This window comes from Rhodofomes roseus, assembly GCF_022264815.1.
Source record: "Rhodofomes roseus strain CIRM-BRFM 1785 chromosome Unknown C8Q71scaffold_13, whole genome shotgun sequence".
NCBI classification, from domain to species: domain Eukaryota; kingdom Fungi; phylum Basidiomycota; class Agaricomycetes; order Polyporales; family Fomitopsidaceae; genus Rhodofomes; species Rhodofomes roseus.
In genome coordinates, this window is record NW_025952969.1 from 722,331 (window position 1) to 734,927 (window position 12,597).

Consider the following 12,597-nt stretch of genomic DNA (forward strand, 5'->3'; position numbering starts at 1 on the left):
ATGCAACGACAGGACTGCGGCGCTCGGATCATGTCGTCTTCGCGTCAATGCTGTAACCGCTCGCCTGTACAGGCGCGGGTGTGTGGGCTCCAGGCGTCATCGGGGTCATGACGCCTTTAGAGACGTTATTCCAGAAGTTGGAGGTGTTAGGTGACGGGATAGCGGGAGTGTCGGGGCGGGAGACCGCGGGTGTGTTTGCCTGGGTGTTCGCCTGTGACCGGTTATGCGCCATGTGCGCACGGACTAGGTGGCCAGCGGCAAGGGCACTGATGAGGGACAGTTCACCAGCCATGACAGCGGACGCAATGATGCGTGCAAGCTGTTGCGCGTTCTGGCCGGGGTTCGTTTGATGCGCGCCCTTGACGCCGAGCAGCTCGAGGACGGCCTGCTGGGGTGCAAGGACAGTGCCGCCACCGACAGTGCCGACCTCAATGCAAGGCATGGTAACCGTCATGAGCAAATCCTCGCCGCCGTTCGTCCTGGAGATGGAGTGATCAGTAAGCGGATGTGTATGTAAAGCTACCAGACAAACTCACGGTTCCATAAGCGTCATGCACTGCGAACTCTCGACGTTCTGTGCTGGGTCCTGACCAGTCGCCAAGAAGATTGCAGTAAGGATGTTCGCGGCGTGCGCGTTGAATCCACCAATCGAGCCAGCCATGGCACTACCGACCAGGTTCTTCTTCGTGTTCAAGTTGCACAATGCGTCGACCGTCGTCTTCAGAACGGACTTCACAACTTTGCCGGGGATGACCGCCTCAGCGACGATGCTCTTGCCACGGCCCTCGATCCAGTTGATCGCAGCCGACTTCTTGTCTGTGCAGTAGTTTCCGGAGAGCGCGAGGACAACCATCTCGGGGAACTCCTTCGTCATCCTGTCCAATGCCTTCTCTGTGGCCTTCGAGATCATGTTCATGCCCATCGCATCACCCGTGCGCGTCGCGAAGCGGACGAAGAGCGTCCGTCCCGCCATCGCGCACTTGATGTTCTGCAGCTTGGCGAAGCGCGACGTCGACTCGAAGGCCTCCTTGACCATGCCGTAACCCTCCTCTGACTCAACCCACGCACGGGCCTGGGCCGCCATCGTGATCGAAGGGAAGTCGATAGCCGGGCCGCGAGTCATGCCATCGTAGGTGAGCACCGTGGTGACACCTCCGCCGGCGTTGAGAGCTTTGCAACCCCGCGAGGTCGACGCAACAAGAGTGCCTTCCGCGGTAGCCATAGGGATCGGGAATAGCTCGCCGTCAACCTTCAGAGGACCAGCGACACCGAGAGGGATGGGTATGTATCCAATGACGTTCTCGCAGCAAGCACCCATGACGCGAGAGTAGTCGTAGTTGGACATGGGGACATCGGAGTACTCGAGCGACTTCGTCTTGGAGGCACGCGCTGGAATGAGGGAGATCAGTCACGGATCGTCAGTAAACGCGATTGAACTCACAGATCAAAGCCCGACGGACGAGAACGGCACGCTCCAAATCACCGAGTACCTTCTCCAGGGCATACGGCGCGATCTTGCCGTTCTGCGCGAGCAAGATGACCTCCTCGTCGTTCAACATCGAGAGGGCGACAGAAACCGGCTTGGGACCATTGTCGAAGATCTCAATGCACTCCTCGAGCGTACGCATTGCCAGGCGGCTTGACTGCTTCCGGAATGGCAAGTTCTCGGGATCGCTAGAGGGCGAAGACGTCTCAGCGGGGGTAGGAGGTGCACGGATCGCCGCTTCGCGGAGCTTCATGTCAATGCGGTCGAGGTTCAGCGGAGGGATGACAACAGCAGCCGAATGCTTCGGCCGCTCGACATGCGCAGGCGGGACGGTAGCGGCCATCGTGACAATCGTAGGAGCCACAGGCGCATGAGAAATCGTAGGCTCAGGAGCTTGCTCAGTCGGCTCAGGCTCTTCCTCCCTCTCCAGACGCACCCTGGAACGTACACGCGAACGGAAGCGCACGTCCTTGTCCCGTACGGCCTTCATGGCAGCCAATCCGGAGCCTGCGGCAATGCCACGAAGCAGGTAGCCATTCAGCGCGACGCTCAGGCCAAGAAGGACGACAATCCACTTCGAAAGCACCGGATCGCCAACGAGGTCAGACCAGCTCGACATGAAGTTCTCGATGGCCTCGGCCTTGGAGCCGGAACGTCTAGCGGTGGGCACGACTCGCAGGTAGACAGGAGCAGCGACTTTGACGAAAAGCTCGGACTCCGACTCTGCGCCGCTAGCCTGAACGCCTGCCTTCTCAGCGCTAACAAGGCTCGCAAGGATGCGCGAAATCGCAGGGCTAGTGATGTCGACGAGAGGGGTAGGAGGGAGAGCGTCAGCAGCAGTGCGGACGGAGTGCTTGTGGTGGCGCGTGCTGCTGCTGGCGGACGTCAGGGGAGTAATGAAGTTGAGGATGTGCAAAGTCAAAAACGAGGCAATCTATAACAACAATAGTGAGTGAGAAGCCAAAGATGGACAATAACAACTCACCAGAAGCAGCTTCAACCGGTACATAGGGTTCTCATCCGCCGGGTGCGCTTTGCCGCCATGAGTCTCCGGGAGCAAGGAACCCTTCACTCCCAACACAGCAGCGGACAGCCTCTCACCAGCCGTCTTCGGAGTTGGCCCGTTCGTTGCTGGACGCTTCGAGAGCGCAGGGCGGATTCCACTACCGGTTTGCGCAGCAGAGCTCGAGCTCGAGCGGTTCATTTGGCGGACCCGCTTCACGCGGCGCATCTATAAGCAAGCACAGCCAGTCAGTCACTGATACGGGACAACTCGACAAACAATTGTGGATTTCACAGGCCCGCCTCCAGAGACGCATGCGCCGGGAACTGCCGACGGAAGTCACAAGCGTGACGCAGCACGTGTAGGTTAGTACCCATGACCAGCGGGCGTTCTCTGGAGCGACCAAGGGAGATGGAGAAGTACGGGAGCAGGACACTCACCTCCACCATGACTGTCAGCACCGCTATATAGAATGTGCAGAGCATCAAACAATCCATGCCCAACGCAACAGCCGCCACAGAGCAAAACTCCTTCAAACCGCCAACGCCGCTGTTCACGCCGACCAACAGAACAGCGATCTCAAGCGCGTAGTCCCGGAGAATGAGGTTGCCGACCCGGTCGAGCGCGTCAAGCACGACCTCGCCCGCAGGCTTCATCCGTCCGTCTTCCTGCGGCTTGAGGGCCTGCGGGTGGGCCAATACTGCCTTTGCGAGACGGAGAGGCTTGTCGAAGCCCACGGTACAAACGAGGAAGGGGAGTGCTTCAGTGAGCGCGATCAGGTCGAGCGGGATGTTGAGATAACGGCAGAGCGGGAGCGTGAAGAGAAAGGAGATCAGGCTGGAGGAAAAAATGCCCGTGCTCAGCCAGAAGTTCGAGCCCAGCGCACGCGAGGAGAGCCAGAGCCGGATGAATGTCGCGTGCATGAGCACATAGCCGAGGAGGACAACGACGATATCGAGTGAGTCCGCTTTCTGCAACGGCTGTCAGACTATACGTCACAGGGGCAATGCGTGCACCGTACCTTGGTCAACTCCCAGAAGCGCAGGATCGTGGCATGGACAGCATAGGCGACCCACTTGCTGCTCTTCATCTCGCCAATGGTCTCCTCGCGCTTGGCGCCAACGAGGTCATATTCGACGTTGTCCACCGTCACGGACTTTACCTGCTGCAGTGATGCGAGCCAGTCCTCCGTGGCGCCGGATACAAATGACAGCGTCAACACGGAAGCCGACGAGTCGGATGAACGGGTCACAAAACACGGAATAGCCGTGACATTCAAGCCGGGGTAATAGCAGACTGACGAGTATGAGTCGCCTTTGAGGCCGGTGAGCTGGGAGGGCAGGTGTTCGACGATTTCAGAGAGCACTGCCGGGGTCGTGGTGGGGAAGGCCTGCGCGAACCATGTCAGACGGTAAGTTCTGAGGCTGTGCGCACTACTCACCGTCTTCTCCTTGTCGTCCAGCCTGAACACAATCTGCTGCAACTCCAACGCCTTGACGCCATCCTTCGGATGCTTGACCGCGTCCAGCCAGTCCCGCTGCGTCACTCCGAGCCATTCGCCGCCGCTCAGCCGAGCGTGGGCCGGCCTGACATTAGTCGGATACGTGGGCGCAAAGAAGGACGAATGTTTGATGCCCGAGAGGATGTGAAAGTAGGCGAGGGTGGCAAGAACGAAGACGAAGACGATGGACTCTATGGGGAAGTAGACGTTGTGTGTCGCGAAGGGCCTGACGAGGGCGCGCATGATGGCGGGTCGGTTGAGCGACGTGGCCGAGAAGAGGTGAAAAGTGGGCTCCCGCGACGAGGTTCTGGGGAGTGGAGATAAATAGGTACGTGCAAAGCACGGATTAGCCGACTCCAATCGTACGAGACACGGACACGCGCGCGTGAGGCGCTGCAGGAATGGTACTCACCAGTCGGTCGGAGCTGCCAGGACCCGTGCTCGCTGCTACTCGCGACGACGGAATGGAGGAAGGCAAGCCGCGGTGGGGAAATGAAGAGGAGCAGAGGACGACGACGACGACGACGAGCCGGTAATTGGCCTAATTTAATGTCCGGTGGGCCCACTTTCTAAGCGCCCATACAACCGAGCTGAACCCAGATTACGTCAGTCATCCCCGCTTTATTGCCAGATTTGGGCATTCTCGTGCTCGTCGCGGTTTTTTGTCTGTCTTGTTCCTCATCTCGCCGCCGCGGTCAAGTGCGAGTACACTTATTGTTGAGCAACTGGAGCTTCACACCAAACAGGATCTCCTGGCGTATACATATGACGCCGCCTATTGTGTCCATGTTGCGCTTACCGCATCCGGATCGGACTCACACTCGCCGTCACACACACTTCCGAGCTCCTGACCGGCGGGGTGTCTCCTATCCCCAGGATGTACACATCCCGAACCATTCGCCAGCTCTCGATCTGCGATAGTGTCTATTCCATCGATTGCTCTGGTGATTATGGACGGCTCAATGGCCTAGTACTAGTGGGTCGTGGGACTCAGTGCACTCTATCTCCTACATTTCATTGACCATTGCTGATACGTTGTGTATCACAGATGACTTCTTGGTTGCGGCTGCGGCGCTGCTCTCCCTTGACATGCCCGTTTGCAACTGATCCTGCGCGGTGTTAAGTGGTCGACTTTATCCTTAGCGACGCCACACGGCCTGCTACTAATATATCACGAATGCAGACGTGAGATGGACCATCCATTACCGGTCTTACCACTGCCAGCGGCTCCACCAAGGTGTCTCGACTCGCCTCAAGAACCATCCGTTGATCACTTTATAGAGGTTCATAGAAGTCACCCTCGCAGCTCTTCAGGAGCATCCGCGTTCCTATCGCACACCCTGCGGTTGTCTTCTCCGCACCTCTTCCGCTCTGCAAATGGTCATTCATGCTTCCCAGGCCGTCACTGGTCCGAAGTAGTACCAGCGAACCTCGCGGGTTGAGACATCCTTAGTTGGTGCTGTACAAGCCGCACTTTCCGCGGTGTCGCCGTGACTTCGCGGGAATGAATGCCGCTGGCCGCGCCTGGACCTCGACGCCTGTCGATAGCCCTGGCAACGTGTGTACCGCATGCACTCGCATGTTGTGAACACCCTCCTTGCTTGCTCTTGCTTTTGACAGTGGTAACATTCAAACGAACCTAGCAGCGATAGGCCAGTATCTCATGCTCGACCTGATCTGGCTGTGCTGGTCGATTGCTGTCTCAGTACTTAGCTGAAACTGAAAGATGCTTCGGAACACCCGGCGTGGAAATATGCCACTCAAATACCGTGACATGAGAATCCGACTTCAAGCTTAAGGTTGACTGGAACCATCGTCCTCACAGACGTTGACTCAGAACACGTCGCGCCGACGCATACGGTGAGCCCTCAGATATCTGTTTGTTCAGGCTATTGATAATCGGTCAGATGCCCTCGCGGCCGCGGATTGAGAGGACATATGCGTGCGTGTCTTAGAAGAGCTACACATTCACTTTTTGAAAACTCTCCAGGACAGTCTAGGCCCAATCAAGGCTCTCGGGACGATGCCCATGCGATCTGCGAGCGCAAGCTCCTCAACGAAGCGTCGCATCTGGTTCAACTAAAGGAGAACTCCGTCTGTAATGGCAATGCGTGCATTGAGCGTATACGCGGGTATGCGATTGTGCAATGCTCGAGGTTTGCGCTGATTGGGATTGTTTTGCGGCAGACCATGACTGCACTGGGGAACGCACTCGGTTGAGCGTTACGAATGCTATAACTATAAGCCCGAGGCACGGGGCACATGGAAGGCAAAGTCCGGCCGACCGACACTGGGGTAGGAACAAGGATGATGCAATGACACATTTCCAGGCATGGTGATCTTCTAAGAGATGCACGGACACGTAGGATCGCATCGGTCCGAGGAGACTCGGTCTACTCGATATATGTGCAATAGGTAAGCTTCCCTCGTACTTAGAATACCGAGACTGAATTGGATTGATGCGACCGAGGATTCCGCTATTCATTCGTGCCGACCGCAAATGTCTTATTCGGCACCCTACTGACAGCTAAACGGAACACATCTGTTTGATAGGGAGTACATATTCATTTGCGACCGCTGGACACGGCCCTGAATGACCAGGTACTGCTGTCTGTCAACGTAATGACTACCGCTCGACTTCGAGCGGGGAACTCTCAACCGTGCAAGTGACCCATTCCATACTTGAAGTTGATCTGGTACTGTAGCGCTGACGGATGCCTACCACCTAGGGCCTTACGTAGCCGGACGCATACCCATTATTGTGGGGCATATATGGTGCGAGACACCTCGAGGAGTCGAGAATACATGCTGATATTCGACAACCTGCAAACGCCTGTGGAACCTGAGGCACCGCATTGGTAAGTACTCCCTTCGCTGATCAGTGCTATCGGGCTGCTGAACACCCTATTGCAAATCACTGGGACGCCCTTGTAGCGACAGCATTTGCCGATTTCCATGCTCGATATGATCGCGATACCCTCTCCCTGGAGAACGACAAAATCGTCAATTGTGTGTGACTCGCATATCCTTGCATAGGAAAACTCCCCGGCTGCAATGGTACCCTTGAGCTCGTACGAAACGTTGACTGCTAGCTTGACTGCCCTACTGCTAGATATTATCGACAACCTTGAGCGTCAGCTGTGCACGCCCCAGGGCCACGGGTGAGCGGACCTTTCTTGGGGACTGTTTCGCATTACCTGATCGCCACACTCCACGGACCTCTGTCATGGATTAGGGACTAGACCTGCAGAATAGCAAATACAGGAAACGTGTTTGCTTCCGCGGTTGCTCAGCGGGCGCAGGGATCATTGCTATGCATCATCGTTCGCATATCACATATCGGGATAGTTCATCCTAAGCAAGGTTTGATAGAGTCAGCGGCGTCACTAGCCTTTTCAGACAGGAAAGTCTGAGCGCTCCGAGTGTCCGATGCATCGCAAGACCGACGGCGCGTATTCGAAGAGCGTGAATGTGCATCATGATACTGCTCTCCTGAGGCACGCAGTGAGTGCTTTCATATTGTACTGTATTATTGCCGCGGCGGCCTCCGCAACGTCGGTAAAAGGTGTGACGCCTGACATACCGCACGGCTTTGACGTCCTTCGTAGCTACATGCAGATGTCAAGCTACGGCGGCTCGCTATCCACAGTGAGTCTTCTCCGAGGCTCTCATCGGTGTGCGCTGACAGAAGTGGAGAGAAGCGGCATAATTGGCGCAATGTGACATCCTCGAAGCAGTGGCATGCGTCCGCTGCCGCTCACCACTGCGCCCATGGAAGCGCTGTCAGACAGTCGCCACTGTCAAGGGCGTACAGCCGTACGCGCGTTTACAATCAATACGGCCATGTTGGAAATCATCTACTGCTCGTCGTCCTCGCGCGTTTTACGCTGGGACTGACGCGAAGGTGTCTACAAGGGTGAACATTCCGAATGGAAGCCTCTCTACAACCGTTGCCGATACCTCTGGTCCAAACGAAGCTCAAGTTCAGCATGGAAATAGGTTTATGTGGTCGGTAGCCGCTCTTCGCCCTGTCACCGCTCGCATTGACCCTAATCCGTGTTTGTGATCCGACACCGGGTGGACTATCACTGGGGCCTCCCTGACATGTCATTATAGCACATCGCCTCCAACACGGGCGGCACGCTCACGAGACCGCGAAACTGCCTCGTATAAAGGAGAGGGCTTTCGAACTGTCTCCCAGCACTCTACAACTGCATCTTACACACACACCACATCGACTATGAGCGCACCCGACTACCGTCCCATCATCACCGGAGCTCCTGGCGGGTTGGCTCCCAACCGCCTTGAGTTGCGCGACTTCGTCAAAGACAAGAAGGGGTTCGCTCTCTACGTGCAAGCTCTCGGTCAGTCGTCTTTCTTCACGCCCCTTGTCTCAATCGTAATTCATGTCTTCGCAGATGTCATCTTCAAAGAGCCCTTCGACAATGACTTCTCCTGGCCCGCCATTGGTGGCATCCATGGCTCCCCGAACGTGCGATGGGGTGATTCCGGTCCCGCAGATGCGCCCGGCGGCGACACGTTCGGCGGGTACTGCACCCATGGCTCGGTGTTGTTCCCGACTTGGCACCGGCCTTACGTCGTGCTCTTCGAGGTTAGCCCTTTGAGTGACCCTCGTGATTACATCCACTCATATGCATACCTCCGGATAGCAATCCATGCACAATACCGCGAAGAAGATCGCAGCCGAGTACTCGACAGACCAGCTCGGGTGGCTTAAGGCAGCGGAGGACTTCCGTGTGCCCTACTGGGACTGGGCGCGCCCCCTCACTGGCAAGGAGCAGGCCGTTCCAGAGGAGATGATCAGCGAGACCGTCACCATCATCACTCCGCAAGGAGCGAAGACGGTGAAGAACCCCGTGCACTCGTTCACCTTCACCTCGAAGTACCCGTACACGACGTTCGGTTCTCCGTGGGATGCTTGGCAGACCACCCTCAGGTACCCCACTAGCAACGCCCCGGATGCGAAGAGCCAGATGGATCTCTTCAACACGTACGCAGAAAGCTCTTTATTATGCATATCGCTTTTAACACGGATTACTTCAGTACGTTCTCCCAGAACAGCAGCCAGATCCGCACGCAATCCTACCAGATGCTTACGCGGCTGTTGACCTGGAACTACTTCAGCAACCACACCACGAAGCAGAACCCGCCGATTGCCAACAGTATCGAGACCATCCATGATACCATGCATCTGCTGATCGGCGGTAACATCGACTACGAGGGACACATGTCCGAAATCCCCATTGCTGGTGAGTAGGCGTGATCAGATCGAAAGACTAGCCATAGCTAAATCATACTTGGTAGGATTCGACGCCGCATTCTTCTTGCACCACGCGAATGTCGATCGCATGTTGGCACTCTGGCAGGCTATCCACTACGATGTTTGGGTCATTCCCGGAGACCAGCCTAATGGGACGTACACCATCAAGGATAACGCCCCTGTCAATGTTCAGTCTGGTCAGTTGCGAGCTCCAGTCTTTCTCAGACATACACTAATACGCCTATATCAGATCTGACGCCCTTCTGGCTGACTCAGTCTACTTACTGGAACTCCAAGGATGTGCGCGACTATGTGGGCAACCTGCACTACTCATACCCCGACTTCAACGGCCTTGAGGGCAAGACTCCTGCTCAGGTTAGCGCTGCCATCCTCAAGCATGTCACCGAGCTCTACGGGCCGACGATCCAGCCCGGCGGCCCGGAGAAGCTTATTGCAGGCTCCGGCTCCGTCCAGCCCGGAGGTCCCGAGAAGCCTGCGACCTCGTCCAACCCCGGCGACTCCGCGAGCGTCGGGTACAACAGCACGACGCACGAGTGGACGGTGCACATTCGCTTCAAGAAGTACGAGTTCGGGAAGAGCTTCGCGGTCCAGGTCTACCTGGCTGATACGTACGTCGGCTGTGTGTCCGCGTTCGCGACCACCGCCGGCGCCGCTCAGCAGTGCGAGAACTGCCGCAACAACGTGGACATCGAGCTCGAGGGCTTCGTGCACCTGAACGAGGTCATCCTGCAGAAGCTGCACACGCTCTCGCCGGACGTCGTGAAGCCGTACTTGACCGAGAACCTCAGTCTGGGACTCAAGACCAGGAAGGTAAGAGTGACCTCTCCGTGCTACGAGTTCACGCCATGTTCACGCACTGTTCTCTGTAGCCCGACGGTACCCCCGCCGACATTTCGCGCGACCTGCCGTCGCTCAAGGTGGCTCCGTTCTCGCGCCAAGTCTCCCAGGACTCGCCTTACGAGATTCCTCGTCTGGGCGACGCGACGTACCACCACGACGTCCTCGCAGGCAAGCCTGGCCACACCCCGGAGGACCGCTGGTAAACCGTTCGTTGTGGAGGTGGCGTGTACGATAGCCCAATGATTCATGTGTTGGAACGGAGTGGCCTGTAAGAATGACTGCTGTGTATCACCATAATCATATCTTTGTCCTTACGTCTATCTGTAAAATACACGCGCATCCATGTTGTGACCTGGCCTAGTATCTGATGAGCTGAGAATCACCCTTCTGAAGTAATCTCAAGCGTCGTTGATCCTGCCAAGGTAGCATATGTCCTTAGCTGTGCAAGACAGTGCACCGCGTCTGCGTCTGCGTACTCTACTACTTATACAACAGACAGGATCAAAGTACAGCTCTACCGAGACATGTTTAGCTCGGCGGGCATGTTTCCTCCAAGCACGCCCGCGATTACGTTGTTGATTGCCATTGTACCCATTCCTAGCCTCGTCTCATTGGTGGCGCTTCCGATATGAGGCAAAACTACGCATCTGAATTCGTCGTTAAATCAGACGAGACTGCGTTACTGCGGGAACAACACCTACCTCGGTTCCTTCACAAGCGGGTGATCCGCCGGGACATGGGGCTCACCCTCCACGACATCCACGCCGGCGCCGGAGATCCACCCCTCCCTGCATGCCTTCGCGAGGGCCTCCGAGTCAACCAGGCTTCCGCGGCTCGTATTGACCAACACCGCTGTTTTCTTCATGGCCCTCAAGAACTCCTCGTTCACCACATGATACGTGCTCGGCTCTCCGGGCGCGAGCACGAACACGACGTCGCTCTCGCGCGCTAGCTCAGCGATGTCAACTCGGCGGAACTCCGCGAGGCCTTGCGACGCGTACTTCGCGTGCATTTCTGCGTCGCGCGCGGGTTTGGGCTGCGAGGAGGGGTTACCGGTGTAGAGCGCGCGGGTGAAGCCGAAGGGAAGAAGCCGTGCGAGTGTCGACTGGGCAATGCGGCCGAAACCGAGGAACCCTGCTGTGCGGGTTGGTTGAAGCCAATTTGCGCTTAGCTGGGAGCCACAGAACAGGTACGGTGCCCATGGGTAGGCGGACCACTGTATGACTCCGGTGAACAAATGGTCGTGAGAATGTGAGATATGGACGCGCCTGCCCGTTCTGGACGATCGTCGTTGTCTCTTTGACGTTGCGGCCGGCCATCAGGGCGAGCATGACAGTAATGTCAGCGACTGTGATAAGGTGAGCATGTGGCCCTGAGGAGGAAGGGGGGCATCACCTGCTTCCGTGAGGACATCTGGGGTATACCCAAGCTTGATTCCTCGCTGTGCGAGTGCTTTGACGTCGATGTGCTCTATGATATGATTCTCAGTAGGCTACGCTCCATGGTGTAAACGCTCCCATCGCTGATGCTGACCATAGCCAACGGACATCGTTGAGACAACCTTTAGAGTAGGGCCGGCTGTATGGCAAGTCAGTCTTTGAATATCAGTCAGAGTATCCTCGACATACCAGCGTCAAGAAACTCTTGGTCAACCTGATAGACATCGTTCATACGAGTCAGTCACCACTGTGATCTTGCCATGTCTGACCTTCTCAGAGAACAGAAGCAGTATGCCTGTCGCGCCAGGGATGTTGTCATATAACCATTTCTTATCGCATGGCTGTGTCTCGGAGTGCCATGCGACGACCTGGTGTGAACACGGCTTTAATATCTGTACTTCAACTCCGTAAGAACGAACGCGCACATCGAGATCCGAGCGATCGAGTAGGCGCATGGCCTCGGCGCCCAAGTTCCTCGTTACGACGACTTTCGGGCGGGCCATGCCGGACTGTAGGTGCGCAGTGATAGAAGTTATACGGCGAGCCAACGACAGAGCGGCTGAGGACATGAAGGCTCTGAACACAGTGGGTTGTGAGTGTTACGGTCACATATAAGTACTTGCATGAGCCCGGGCCGTTTCGAGCGTGTGGCTCGGTCATGTGCCGCAAGCTCACGCCGATGAACGCAGCGGAGGCCCGGCTCCGTCAAACGCAACTTCTCGCCAGATAACTTTCAGTTTACTGTAAGTAACTGGCATCGACCTTACATCCGTGAACAGCATCGGGTCATATTCGAGGACTGCCAGCAGTATAGCACTGCCTACTCGGCCGGCTTAGAGTAAGTACTCGGTCAACTTCTTAGGAGTTGATTCCGTACTTGATCCATTTCTTATGGTACACTCATCAATATACGGCGTACGCCGCCGTGGATCCCATCGAACATGGTGCAGCCGTTGTTGTCAATGTTGAGGCCTGAGGAATGCATCGGGTGGACCGACCTGGCAGTCTGGCAGGGTATGCGGTAGA

At 56.5% G+C, this 12,597-nt stretch overlaps 3 protein-coding genes across 3 annotated transcripts; 1 reads left to right on the forward strand and 2 right to left on the reverse strand.

The window, feature by feature from the left end:
* Positions 1-28: 28 nt before the first annotated feature.
* Positions 29-4,233, reverse strand: C8Q71DRAFT_724675 (3-hydroxy-3-methylglutaryl-coenzyme A reductase; the record flags this gene model as incomplete). Its single annotated transcript, XM_047921645.1, has 7 exons — positions 29-479; positions 537-1,389; positions 1,442-2,420; positions 2,472-2,717; positions 2,930-3,460; positions 3,511-3,879; positions 3,931-4,233. The coding sequence occupies 7 exons, from the start codon at positions 4,231-4,233 to the stop codon at positions 29-31; spliced, it is 3,732 nt and encodes a 1,243-aa protein (XP_047777791.1).
* Positions 4,234-8,230: 3,997 nt separating this feature from the next.
* Positions 8,231-10,335, forward strand: C8Q71DRAFT_710359 (photo-regulated tyrosinase; the record flags this gene model as incomplete). Its single annotated transcript, XM_047920735.1, has 7 exons — positions 8,231-8,354; positions 8,409-8,602; positions 8,661-9,001; positions 9,055-9,260; positions 9,316-9,468; positions 9,522-10,102; positions 10,162-10,335. 7 exons carry the CDS (start codon positions 8,231-8,233, stop codon positions 10,333-10,335), a joined length of 1,773 nt encoding a protein of 590 aa, XP_047777792.1.
* Positions 10,336-10,528: 193 nt separating this feature from the next.
* Positions 10,529-12,201, reverse strand: C8Q71DRAFT_765493 (uncharacterized protein). The gene is made up of 8 exons (XM_047924131.1): positions 11,997-12,201; positions 11,841-11,939; positions 11,761-11,785; positions 11,666-11,710; positions 11,528-11,602; positions 11,401-11,480; positions 10,834-11,348; positions 10,529-10,779 (listed from the first exon to the last, which is right to left on the reverse strand). Exons 1-8 carry the CDS (start codon positions 12,138-12,140, stop codon positions 10,647-10,649), a joined length of 1,116 nt encoding a protein of 371 aa, XP_047777793.1. The 5' UTR covers positions 12,141-12,201; the 3' UTR covers positions 10,529-10,646.
* Between the last annotated feature and the right edge of the window lie 396 nt (positions 12,202-12,597).